Source organism: Acanthisitta chloris, unplaced genomic scaffold (assembly GCF_000695815.1).
Source record: "Acanthisitta chloris isolate BGI_N310 unplaced genomic scaffold, ASM69581v1 scaffold19945, whole genome shotgun sequence".
Lineage (NCBI taxonomy): Eukaryota > Metazoa > Chordata > Aves > Passeriformes > Acanthisittidae > Acanthisitta > Acanthisitta chloris.
This window is the reverse complement of record NW_008673403.1, coordinates 16956-29782: the sequence shown is the minus strand read 5'-3', so window position 1 is coordinate 29782 and position 12827 is coordinate 16956. Positions and strand designations below refer to the sequence as shown.

At 41.1% G+C, this 12827-nt stretch overlaps 1 protein-coding gene across 2 annotated transcripts in view; it reads left to right on the top strand.

The window, feature by feature from the left end:
* FBLN5 (fibulin 5) overlaps positions 1-12173 on the top strand; it is a 45247-nt gene extending 33074 nt beyond the window's left edge. For both annotated transcript variants that reach the window (XM_009074959.1, XM_009074960.1), the window contains 6 exons: positions 1591-1707; positions 2649-2768; positions 5746-5868; positions 6413-6539; positions 9220-9415; positions 11297-12173. In XM_009074959.1, the coding sequence (XP_009073207.1) occupies positions 1591-1707; positions 2649-2768; positions 5746-5868; positions 6413-6539; positions 9220-9415; positions 11297-11458 (845 nt within the window). In that variant the 3' untranslated portion in view covers positions 11459-12173. The remainder of the gene's footprint in view (positions 1-1590; positions 1708-2648; positions 2769-5745; positions 5869-6412; positions 6540-9219; positions 9416-11296) is intronic.
* The last annotated feature ends 654 nt before the right edge of the window (positions 12174-12827 follow it).

Sequence of the window (12827 nt, the reverse complement as noted above, 5' to 3'; positions counted from 1 at the left end):
TGCTCCTCAATCTCTGATAAATCAACTTCTCTTGGGGGAAAAAAGCTTGTGCTGGGGGTTATACAGACATATGTGATAGGGTAGGGATGAGGGAGGGCAGGGAGGGGAATTCTGCTCTGCATCACCTGTTATGTTACCCCTTTACTTCTCCCACTTACAGGCCAAATGAAAGGGCTGTGTGCAGCATTCAGGATTTGGACATGGATCTAAAATACTCCTTGATGGATATACCAGAGAACTGAAATGGCTGCATTGCTGAATTAATCCAAGTATCAGCTTATGCTATTAAAAATAGGCAATAACATCCCAGTATTGCCCAATTTAAGTAATCATGGGGTGGATTATTACAGAGCAATGCAGAGTGAAAAGCACATTGTGTTTACAGTTGCTATATTTTTCCCTATGTGTCAAAAAGGTCTCAGTTTTCCATACTTTCCACTGGCTTTGGAGAAGTGATTTTTGCTGGCATAAAGCAGTAAAAGAACATTTACTGCAATCAGAGGACTGAGTTGGGTTTTAGAGACAGGTTTTTCTCACAAGAAGCAGCCCTGTAAAACTCCTTACCCTCAAAACACAGCACTCTGGAGATAACAGTCCTGCAAAAGACAAAGTGTGTATTAAAGTATTGCATTGTGCCAGTGAAATAAAGTACTACTTTACTTAAAACCCATTTCACTCTTTGCAGGATTTGGGCCAAGCCTAATGCTGTATCCTCACCATCACTGAGCTGGTCTTTAGGTTACCTTGCAATCTGACCAGAGATAATACACTGCACAAACTTGACTTCAAACCTTTGAAAGCAGTCATTAAAAAACTCTCCATAAATCAAAAGCCAGCTGATGCTGAAGGAAATGTAAAACTTTAGAAAGGATAACTAGTCCAGGTGTTCCATTTCAGTTCTTAGTCCAGGGGCAAAGTTCTTCCAGCACTTACCATCTTACGTATCTTACAGTATTTTCTTGTGCTTGTAACAGTCAGTTGCATGCATCACTAATGCTGCAATTCAGCCCAAACTCCTATTTTGGCATTAAATTAACTGTTTACAGTCTATAACTTCTCAGTTAAGAAACCACATAAAATTTGAATGTGACTATTTGGATAAAAAGCTCTTCAAAGAATATACTCTCCAAAAAAAGAAGCCTTTAGCAACACTGCTTTTTTAGTGAGTAGCTTTGGTATATGTGGAGGCAAAAAAGGTTTCTGTCTTGATTCTGGCAAAATTTCTCTGCAGTTTTGGCTGTGCTTGTGCTGGCAGACTGTGCCAGCTATGAGGTTTGCTTTGAGGTAGCTGCTGAACGGGATGGACTGAGCTTAACGGTTCACATTAAGCTGAAGATTGCAGCAATGACAATCAATTCATCAGACATACTGATAGATGTCACATGTGGATAAAAACACATGACTACATTTCACTGGGTAGAGATGTATTTTGACTCCATGTCTGAACACCTGGAAATGTGGCTGTTCCATCCATAACCAGTATGCTGGGTTATTTCTGTGTTATCGCTACTGTTGACTCAGTGTGTTGGCTGCTTTGTATCTGCATGGGAAAACACAGACCACTCTACTTTCCATCCTTCCCACCTACAGATATAGATGAATGTCGCTATGGCTACTGCCAGCAGCTGTGTGCCAACGTGCCTGGCTCCTACTCCTGTACGTGCAACCCAGGCTTTACCCTTAACGACGACGGAAGATCGTGCCAAGGTATGTTTATGTTAAACCATGACCAAAATCTTTGGTCCCAATGCAGCAATACCCTTAAACCTTGCTTAGTTTTTAGAACACAAGAAACCTTCCAACATTGCTGTTGGAAATGTTCATAGGTTTGTCAGATGGAGATATTTCTGTAGTTTCAAGTAGCTTGAAGAGGTACAGGTGCAACATGACCAGTGTATCAGGAGAAATATGCAGCCCAAGCTTCAACTCACTCAATTCACAGAAATTACCAAGAGTTTAGGTACTGAACTTCTTTTTAAAATCTGAGGCCGTGTGACCCATCTGAGACAGGAAACCTTTGTTGGATTAGTAAATTAGGTTACAGTCTCCCAAGTTCCAGACTGGGGGCCTGAGCATTAAACCAGGTTTTGCTGTGATGTGTGCTACCTCAATCAAAGTCAACACAACCTCTTCACAAAGCACCTCCCTAGCAAAGCAGGAGCATCTTCCCACATGATGCAGGAAAAGGTCCATGCTAACGGTAGCCAGAAGCTGCTAATGTCCTAAAAGATAAAAAAATGCTTTTAGTTTAGCCTGAGGTTTCCATGAGGTTCCTTCCTCATTGCATTATCTCCCTCAGGAAAATCCTGCTGCATTTTATCTCAGGTCTGTAATGACAAAATTTGCTCAATGATTTTGCTCTGCAGGATAAAGACAGAAGCATTTGTAATAAATATTTCATCTCCATCTTCCATGTTATTTTTTTGGCTCAAGACATTCCCAAAATGCTTCATTTCCACAAACGTTCTGTTTCCAACACACTATTCCTAGGCCTCAGCCTGAATCCCAATAAACAACTTGGTTATATTTTTTCAGAACAAGTCATTCTGACTGTACAGCTGATCTCTTTGAAATGCTTTACAGTAAAAAAAAATGAAAATAGATTTTGGGGAGAAGTCACTGATGCAATGGGCATTGGTTTCCCACAGATGTGAACGAATGTACAAGTGAAAACCCTTGCACTCAGACCTGCGTCAACACCTACGGCTCTTTCCTCTGCCGCTGCGAACCTGGCTATGAACTGGAAGCTGATGGAGTTAACTGCAGTGGTAACTGTCTCTACTTATTGCTTTGGTTTCTTTAATTCTATTAAGTTTACCTTTTCCATGGTATTGTTTTGTATATACTTTTTAAAAAGTATTTTTCGCCTTGGTCCCTGATTAGCAGCAGAATAGCTGCAACTCGTATGATCTTCTTTCCAGCTGACACACACAACAAATACCCAGAAAAGCTTAGTGGAAAAGAGTTGCAAATGGTTTTAAAGAAATAAGCTCAATATTCAAAAGCTCCAAGATAACAGCACAACATAAGAAAATGCTTTGTAATGTTGAACAGGAAGCTTTATTAGAGCAAGTAGAGATAGTCCTAGAACATTTTTCCATGATTAAAGAAGTACTTTATATGAAGTATTTCTTAGACATGGAAGATTTTCCCATTTGTTTGTTGAACGCATGTATTCCTCTTGCTCTTACAACTGCCCACTTCTGCCTGAAACCTCCCTCAGTTTCCCTGTATGGCTCTGGCTACACTTCAGGAACAATATATGGTTCCTTAGTAGAGCTATTGCTGATCTGTTCAGCACATAACAGAATAAACGATGCTTATGTCACTGTATTTTCCCCTCTCTTGTTTTTGTTTTTGTTTTTATTTTATTATTTCATTTTAATTGAAGGCAAAAATTACTTCTTGCTTAATGTTCCCACAGCCTGATAAAATTAGAGAATCCAGCCAATATTTCTTGGAAGAGAAAATGCACTGGAAAATATTTGGTTTTTAATTTACAGTAAACTCATGTAACATAGTGTTTCTGAGAGAGAAGACATGGGAGATGCTGTATGTGTACAGATTAGTGTTTCCCAAGATGTTTTTCCCTGCAAACCTTATTATGAGGGAAAGAACAAAGTTTAAATTCCTAAAGGGTCTTAAGTGTGTAACATTTAAACTGCAACACCTAACTTGAGTTTTCTGTTTTCTAACGGAATTTTTTCATCTAAGTTAGACTTTTACACTTTTTTAAGTGCTCATCTCCTGAGCTAGTTGGGGGCCTGAACCAGACAAGTTCATTGCAATGACCCATAAGGTGGTGCTTGAGCCTCATTGATGTCTGAGAGTCAAGTTAGCAAAAGGGAGTTTCCACTAGCCAGATTTAGAGCAGAAAACCTTTTCCTGACAATCATACACAGGACAATGTTTGTCAAAGAAGGTCAGATTTCTATGGATGAGCTCCTTTCATTTCACAAGCAATCACCAGGCATCTCGGAGGCTTGCAAAGGGAATGCCTGGTTAGGAGGACACTCTTATGAGACAGCCAGATCCTGTACTTCAACAGGAGCTGGATTTATCCATGACCTAGCGAAAACCTTTTCCTGACAATCATACACAGGACAATGTTTGTCAAAGAAGGTCAGATTTCTATGGATGAGCTCCTTTCATTTCACAAGCAATCACCAGGCATCTCGGAGGCTTGCAAAGGGAATGCCTGGTTAGGAGGACACTCTTATGAGACAGCCAGATCCTGTACTTCAACAGGAGCTGGATTTATCCATGACCTAGCAGCCAACTTAAAGATGGGAGTTTTTTTTCAGGGAGAGAGTCAGAGATTTCAACCTGTCTTTCCCAACATCGTCATTACTTTCTAATCACAAAGGTCTTCCAAGCGCATTAGATGTGCTCTAATGCCCACCATCTTGTGGTCTGCACATAGTCATCAGAATGCCAGAAGTGTTTAGGAACCCTATGGATTCAGCAGCAAAAATGTGGGACCCTTGGGGCTCTAAGTCCCTCAGCACTTGACAGCAGCTGAGCACAGTGTATATGAATCCAGTGTGCTGCAGGTCTGGGCTAGGGTGCCTGGAGGGGGTGGGTGACATCTTGGTCACCTTGTGGAGTCAGCTCTCAGTTCATGTTTTGTCAGGAAGGTGTTTATTTCAGTGAACTCACTGGGGAAGCTCTCACAATAGCAGGACTGTGTAGGTGTCCAGTTCCTTTCATCTCCCTTTGGATAATGACATTTCAGCCGTAAAGCCACTTTAACATATTGGGACTTCAGGTACAATCCATCTGTACAAAACACCAGAAATGGGAAAAGGGACTGAGCCAAATTTAGAAGAAAGGGAAATTCAGCCTGAAGAGTAAAAGTGATTTGCCTGGAAGAGTCAACATGTCAGAGCTGGGAATAAGAACTTGGGAGTTCCTGGCTGGGGCTCTGGCCTTTGTTTCTTCTTCCCCTGAACAGGGAAATACGGAAATGATTAACGGCAGCCTCCCTCAGCCTAGTGCCTTCGCCTCTGCTTTCCCCTCAGTCGGCCATGCCTCCAATGTGCAGCTCTGAAGTTTGTCTTTCTCACTTGAGCACAGTTCTGCAGAACACAATGACTGGTCAATTCATGAGTGCAAGGGGAAAAAAGCACAGTTTCTGCTTTCAATCAGATATTTGACAGATTGCTTAGCTTCCTGAGTATCTGGGAGATGACTGGGCCTTCCAGTAGGTCTGACCCAAGCTGGGATGAGCTCTGTAGTCTTGCTGGAATGACTTGGAAGTAACTGGCTAGAGGCTAAGAAACATAAAACAGATGGGACTGGCTGTAGGTGTTCTGCTGGGACCCATGTGGCCCTGGGAAAGGGAAGTTTGCTCTCCAAAATAAGAAAAAGGAAAAAAAGGAAAAGAAAACTACTGCCAAGTCTTTCCTTTCAAATTACAGTTGCAGCTTTGTTGTTGGAGTATCTCTATCTCTGACATAAAACAGAACTGAAAATATGGCCAGCTGGTGACAGGTATTAGAAAAGAAAAATAAATAAATAAAACCCATGCATTGTGTTCTGCAGCAGCTTTGGTTTCCTTAGGAAAAAAGTATTTAACCAAGAACATGTTGTAGAGCATTTTGCCAGGTTGCTGCAAAGTTTTAGAGAGCTGGAGGGTGCCAGTCTCCAGCTGGGGGGATTGAGCAAGTCTGGATGGCCACCTGCTTGTGGGACTTCTCTTTTGACAGGAAATCAAAGACACTAAACTTTGTTTTACCACTGCAGACATGGATGAATGCAGCTTCTCAGAGTTCCTCTGCCAGCACGAGTGTGTGAACGGGCCTGGTTCTTACTACTGTATCTGTCCTTCGGGCTATAACTTGCTTGACGATAGTAGGAGCTGCCAAGGTAAGAACATTCCTGCACTGATTAAAACCTCAGGGGACCAGAAAATAGATCCTGTGTCTAGAAAGAGGTTTTCAAGAATTGGGATGCTTGGTCTTGGCATTGCATCGTGAAATGCTCGTAGGAGCCAATTATGTAATTCTGGTAAGAATGCCATCACGTGAATAGTCCTGCTGAGGTGAATTGCTGTGCTGTTTTAAGTAAGACTTTATTGACTAGGAAATAACTACACAGGAAAGACCTCAAATGCTCTCCTCTCTGCTGCACCTCTCTATTTCTGCCATTCTCTAAGGTCAGAGAGCTTGAGCAGCCAATTCCTTTCCATGATTTTTTGCAGCACTTAGCATATGGGAGCATTACTATGAACAGAAATGAATGGAGTAAAAACTGATCTTAAAAGAGAGGACAGTTATTAAAAGGCCATTTCTTGTGGTGCAAGAGTTTTATGAATTTTGGAGCAATTCCTTAGGACGGAAACTGGTTTGTAGGAGTGATGTCTTGTCCATATGTCTCTGCTTTAACCTTTCTCTTGTTCCTCATGCATTAGATATCAATGAATGTGAAACCAGAAACTTCACGTGCACTGCACAGCAAACATGTTTCAATATCCCAGGAGAATATAAATGTTTAGACCCAGTACGATGTGAGGATCCTTATATCCAGATTAATGAGAAGTGAGTAACATACCCAGAGCCACAAAAGCAAACTCTGTCTATGAGAAGCATATCTAGAGTAAACCAAATAAGCTGCAATTTTACAACACAGCCATGAAGTCTGTCTAGAGAGCTATACATACATATTGTTGCTGCATTTACCACTGGTAAGCTTTATAAAAATAATAAATTGCAATTCCTTACCAGGTCATCAGGCAGGATATGATAGAATATCATACTCAGATGTGTGGGAAGTTAGACTGGAAAAACAGTTATCAGTTAGTAGAGAAAACAGAAATGTTTGTGGTGTAATAAGAGACATTTACTTACATTACGAACTGACTCCATCTATGCCCAAATGCATCCTGTTTATCAGTGTATTTCCTGGAAATGTTAACTAGCTTATGCCTGGGATGTACTTTAAAATATTATATGATAGTTATAGTGGGATACAAGTAGTTTTCTATTGCTTAAAGGTTAAAATTTCTCAATAGTTCACAGACTGATATGCCTTGTCCAGAAATTGGGTATGTCTGCATGGGACTGTTAGTCCTGTTACTGTCTCAATTGGGAATTACTTGAGCAAACAAAAAAAATAATCTCAAATTTCTTTAAAAATGCCTGTTTCTTTTATGGTTTTGTATGCATTTGCCTGGGGCTCAAAATATTTCAGTTCCAGACATATCTCTTTATATTGCAGTCCATAGTATTACATCCATACTTGTTTACACTAAACCCAATTACCTGGGACAGCTTGGTAGCCTACTGTAATTTATAGACAGGCAAGAGATTAAGAATTAGCCTCTCTCCATTACAATTTATTCATGCCTTTACATTGCTTTCTGAACTAAAACATAGTGTTCTTCCAGTTCTGCGTTTACCTACCTTCAGAGGTGGTAGTCTTAAACTGGAATTTGAAATATCTGAAGCCTCTATATCTAAATTCCCCAGAGCCCAACCATAGAGTCCTCGCAGAGCAGCTTGCACCAACACTCTTGATCTCTGAGCTTTGTGCTTGGTGGCTTTGGCTCGTGTCTAGATGGGACTGCATTTAATTTGTGGCATATGTCTAGAAGTGGTCAGTATAAAAGCCAAGTGGATTTCTTGCATCTGTGTTTTCTGTGGAAGGAACTGGGTGTTTGTAATGCCAGGAGCCTCTTGATGGGGACCATGACAGATGAACTGTCCGAAATTAGTGTCAGTACTGGAGGTTATAGAAAAACAGTCAATAAGACCTTTGTCTAGTAAATTCCCCAACATGGCTTTTATAAAGGCACATCCCACCTCACAACTTTTTGAGTTCTCTGAAGAAATCGGCAGGATGTGGCTAGGGCATGTGGACTGATGTAGTCTGAGTTTCCAAAGGCTTCCGAAAAGGCCCTCACATAGCTATTATGGAAATTAAGCAGCCTTAAGCAACAGAGAGAAGTCCCTGGAACAGAAGAATAAGAGGTTGAAAGATAAAAAATAAATAGAGGTATTAAATAAATTAAATATATAGAGTATTAAATTGTCAGCTTTCACATTGAAAGTCTGCAGATGTCTGAGCTGGACCTACTTGGTCCATCATAAGCAAACTGGGAAAAAAGATAAACCATGAGAAGGGCAAAGTCTGCAACAGTATCTGAGGACAGCAGATAAAAGAGCAGGTAGAAAAGAATTGAAGAATAAGCCTCAATGACTGTGCAATAAAATGGCAGATGAAATTCAGTGTAGATGAATGTGAAGTAAAAAGACAATCCCAAATTTGCAAATTAAATAAAGAGCACCGATTTGATCGTAATCCATCCCAACTGAGATTTGAGGGTTGTGCTAGTTCTGTGTTCTGCAGTACTCACAAGAGGTCAGAAAAGCAATCTGAATTTCAGGTGTTAATAGGCAGAGAATAACCTTGGAGCATATGCCATTGTGTACCACATCTTCTTGACCAGCTAAGGAACCTGAATGTGCATAGGTGCTTTCCATTCAATAGAAGAGCTGGGAGCATCAGATGAAGTCAGAAAGGAGCTGTGCAGAGAGAGATGAAGGGGCTGTGGGAGCTCTTGGCCACAGGGGGCTGTGGATGCCAAACATCCATGTGGGTGTAAGGGGAAGCTGGAAAATCTGATGGATAAGAAATGCATTAAAAACTGGTAAATACAAAGAAGACATCTTTGTTGCTAGAATTCTGAGTCACAAATAATTGGAGGCTGTTTGTGGAAGTGTCATAGGCTTGGCTTGCTATCCTCCTCTTCTTTTAGGCTCAGTATTTGATGCTAAAGCTTTGGCTTGATCCAGGATGTCTCACTGTATGTTTTCATGTAGTATATAAAATATTGTTAAATAAAGAACACTACATTTATGTAGTACTATCAGTGAAATGAGCCAATAATTAACATTATTTTGGGGACAGTTCAGTTTAAATTACTATCAGAACAAGCCTGTACTGAGTATTCTAAACTTGCAGAGCTGCTTTAAAGAAAGTACATATTTTCAAGTGATCTAAGGAGACAAAGAATGCCTAGATATTTTCACCTGTAAGACAAGTAAAACAAGGCAATGGTATAGATAGGCCAGAATAGCTACACAGATAGTACTAAAAGTGTGAAAATTCATTTCAAGTTTCATTCTTTGTTTATTTATGCATCTGTATTTGCATCTAAAGAATCAAACATTACAGCAAGTTTTAACCCCAGCTAACAACTCTCTCTCTGACAATCAGCCGCTGCATGTGTCCAGCTGAAAACCCTGGCTGCAGAGATCAGCCGTTCACCATCCTGTACAGAGTGATGGATATGGTGTCTGGGAGGTCTGTGCCCTCAGACATTTTTCAGATGCAAGCAACAACTCGCTATCCTGGAGCCTATTACATCTTCCAAATCAAATCAGGGAACGAGGGCAGGGAATTCTACATGCGGGTAAGTCTAGCACACACTGAGATAAAACGTGGAATAGTGAAATTTCCTGAGAGCAGAACTTGGCTTTTAATGACTACAATATAACCTTCAGTATGAGGCATTGTTACACACAGAGACGTGCAGAGCAGTGTGCTGATCTGCAGGAACTGCTGGCTCTCTTGGGAGAGTAACCTACCCAAAGCAAACATGCTTCTCCCATGAGCCAGTAGGTTTAGGAAAGCCCAGGGCTGTGCCTGTGTCTAAGAATAGCTCAGGTCTCCCATGCTCAAGAGAAACTATTGTGCTAAACCATTTCTTACTTGATGGATAATCAGAAATTGTCACCAAAAGATTTAGCATTTCTTGTCTGTTTTATTAAAGTCTTCATTGGAAATTGAAAAACATGAAAACCAAAAAAGTAAGCAAAAACATCACTTGACTTTCTGGGTTCTTTGATTTAATTTGTTATGCATTTTTTCACCAAGAACATGCATTTTATGTGACACCGTTAGAGAAAACTTACTTTTTTTTAAAATCTGTTTTCCTCAGAAGACCTCTCTGTTCCCCAGTCATCCCTACTGCACCACTGAGTTGTGGGGGTGATGGGGGCTGTCTGCATGGAATGGGGCACCTCCAGGAGGGATGGTGACACTCAGGAGGTTGATTTTCAGCCCTAGGCAAAACCTGGCTCTGACATTCATACTAAATGATGTTCAGTGGCTACTGATGGTTCTCATTCCTCACGGACACAAGTAGTGGCACAGATTCCAGGACACATTTCTCACAAAAGCCTCAGATTTCCACTGTAAGAAAAGGAAAATATTTCGAAATCCTGAACTGACGTGTGGTCCCATTACCAAGGGATCATTCACATCTCACATGAGCTTTCCTGTTGCAAAGTCATTACTGATCCCACCAACCTTTTCCCCTCATCTGGGCTGATCCACCAGGCACAGAGGCCCCAGCACCCACTGCTGCTGCCCAAGTCTGCTGGTTCTATTGATTTACCACACAGCCATTCCCTGGTTGGTGAGCAGGCAGGGCCAGGCAAGAGGGACACTGCACCCTGTGCTGAGGCACCAGGGCCCAGCCCAGCCCAAGAGATCAGAGAAAATACAAATGCCCAGTTCCGAAGTAAAACAGGACCTGCTTTATCTACATAAGCTCCTGATGGAAAACAAATTGCAGGCAGTTCTAACATCAGCAGCTCTGATTTTTAAATGTACATAATCCATTGTTCTGGCCAGGTACTGCAAAGGTCTGTTTCCACTCAATAAAGGACTGGTTTTCTGAAGTGCCGTCACATATTCAAAGCTCTCTTTGGAGCGTGAGGTTTATGCCATTAATATACACAACGTACCACAAACCCGGACCCTGTTCACAGTCACATATTCAAAGCTCTCTTTGGAGCATGAGGTTTAGGCCATTAATATACACAATGTACCACAAACCCGGACCCTGTTCACGTGGGAATGTCTGTTCTCCAAGCTCTGTTAGTATAACCCCTTCTCAGTGTTCACTGCTTCACAGTAGCACTGTCCTTTACATCAAACTAAAGAGTATCTTAAGCAAACAAACGAAGAAAAATGTGTCACTACCTGTTTATACCCTGAATCCATGTTTTCATCTCTTTCCATTTAGGCAATAGCAGGTGTCTGTGGTCAATAGCTCCCTTCATGTGCAGGGTTCCCAAAGGCCTTACAAACTCTAGAAAGTGATAGCTCACATAAAACACTGGAAAGGAGCCAAATGCTGAAATGAAACTCTGTCCCATCAATTGTAGTGGTTTCAAACGATGCAACAGAAAACACCTATTTTGGCTGCTTGAAGACAGTAGGGAGACAGTAGTTTTCAAGAGCTGTTTTTGGCAATCTCACCTGCTTTCTCTTGTTTTGTGCACAGCAAACAGGACCGATCAGTGCTACTCTGGTGATGACCCGCCCGGTGAAGGGGCCCCGTACTGTTGAGTTGGACTTGGAAATGATCACTGTTAACACTGTCATCAACTTCAGAGGAAGCTCTGTCATCCGGCTGAGGATATTCGTATCACAGCACTCCTTCTAAACCCTGAGTTTGTGCCCTGGAAACAGTAAACCAAAAGAGACAGTTCCTCCTCTGCAGAACTCTCTCCTCAGAAGCCAGTACATATAGCAGCTCCAAATCCAACCACCACTTCCACAGACCTGGTGACCTGTGCCTGTCTGAGAAGAGAGGCCTCTTCATGGACAGCCCCTACCAGGATGCAGACATCTGAAGATGTATTGTCAGCAGATCCCATATGATTGTCTATGTGGTCATGTATTTTAAGGACTCTTCTTTTCACTGTAAATCCTTCTAGGGCATGAGTCTATGTGAAAGACTGTGAACCTCTGTAGCTCCAAGGCTGCTTAGCAAAAAGCACCAAAGAAACTGAGAAAAAAGCTGGCTTTTGCAATCTTGCCCTTTTTTATTTTTTATTTTCATGATAAATGGAAAACAGACAAAAAATCAGCAACAGAAACAAAAAAAGCGCCACTTATTGAACAAGGATCACAGAAGTCCTAACCTGCATTCCCAATTATCTCTGGAATTATCAGTCAGGCACTTTGTCTCAATTCACCCTGCATTTGTCTTAGTTTCACCTGTTTTTCCTTTGATTCTATTTTATAGCTAAAATTCATTGTAAATTCATTCCAAAATACATGTTGTACTATGTAATCTTCTACTTTCTAACAAAGTGTCACATGTTTGGGTTCCTTCCTGTATTAAATCTTTCTATATAACAGAGTTCATAGAAATCTATCACTGGATGGTGTGTTTTACAACATTTAGGATTTTATGCTTATTTATACTCAAGATCTTTGACAAAGGCCTCCACTGCCAGAATGGTGTCCAGAATAAGTGGGGACTTTAGAGCAGATAAGAATCAGAATTTCCTGAGTGTGACAGTTGCAAACAGTTTGTAACGGTGACAAGGTAGTAATACTAACTCTGTAGTTATGGCTGCAACTAATCTCTTGTTCAAAGATCATTCAGGTCAGACCTGTCCAAATTCCTTCAGAAAAAAATGAATTTTTCTGTTCACATACAGTCTCTCTCCTACATTCCTAACACTGGGGAAAATAAGCTGGAAAGGACTTGGACCAGTCTTATCATTCATCCTCTACCACAGAGCAGACCAGACTGTAAGAGTACCCCAGTCTTAAACAATAGGATCCCACAGCTTCCACAGGCATTATCTGCTCAGGTGTACCTGCTGTAATTAATAGAAAGTTTCTTCTAAAGTATAATCTGATCTCCACTGTTGTAATTTCAATATGTTGCTTTTTAGCCTACTTTTAGTAGAAATAGAGAACAGTTTATCTTCCCCTTTGCACCAGTCTTTAACATGTCTGAAGACTGTTGTCATGTCTCCCCTCAGACTGTTCCTCTCTAGTCTAAACAAACCCAATTC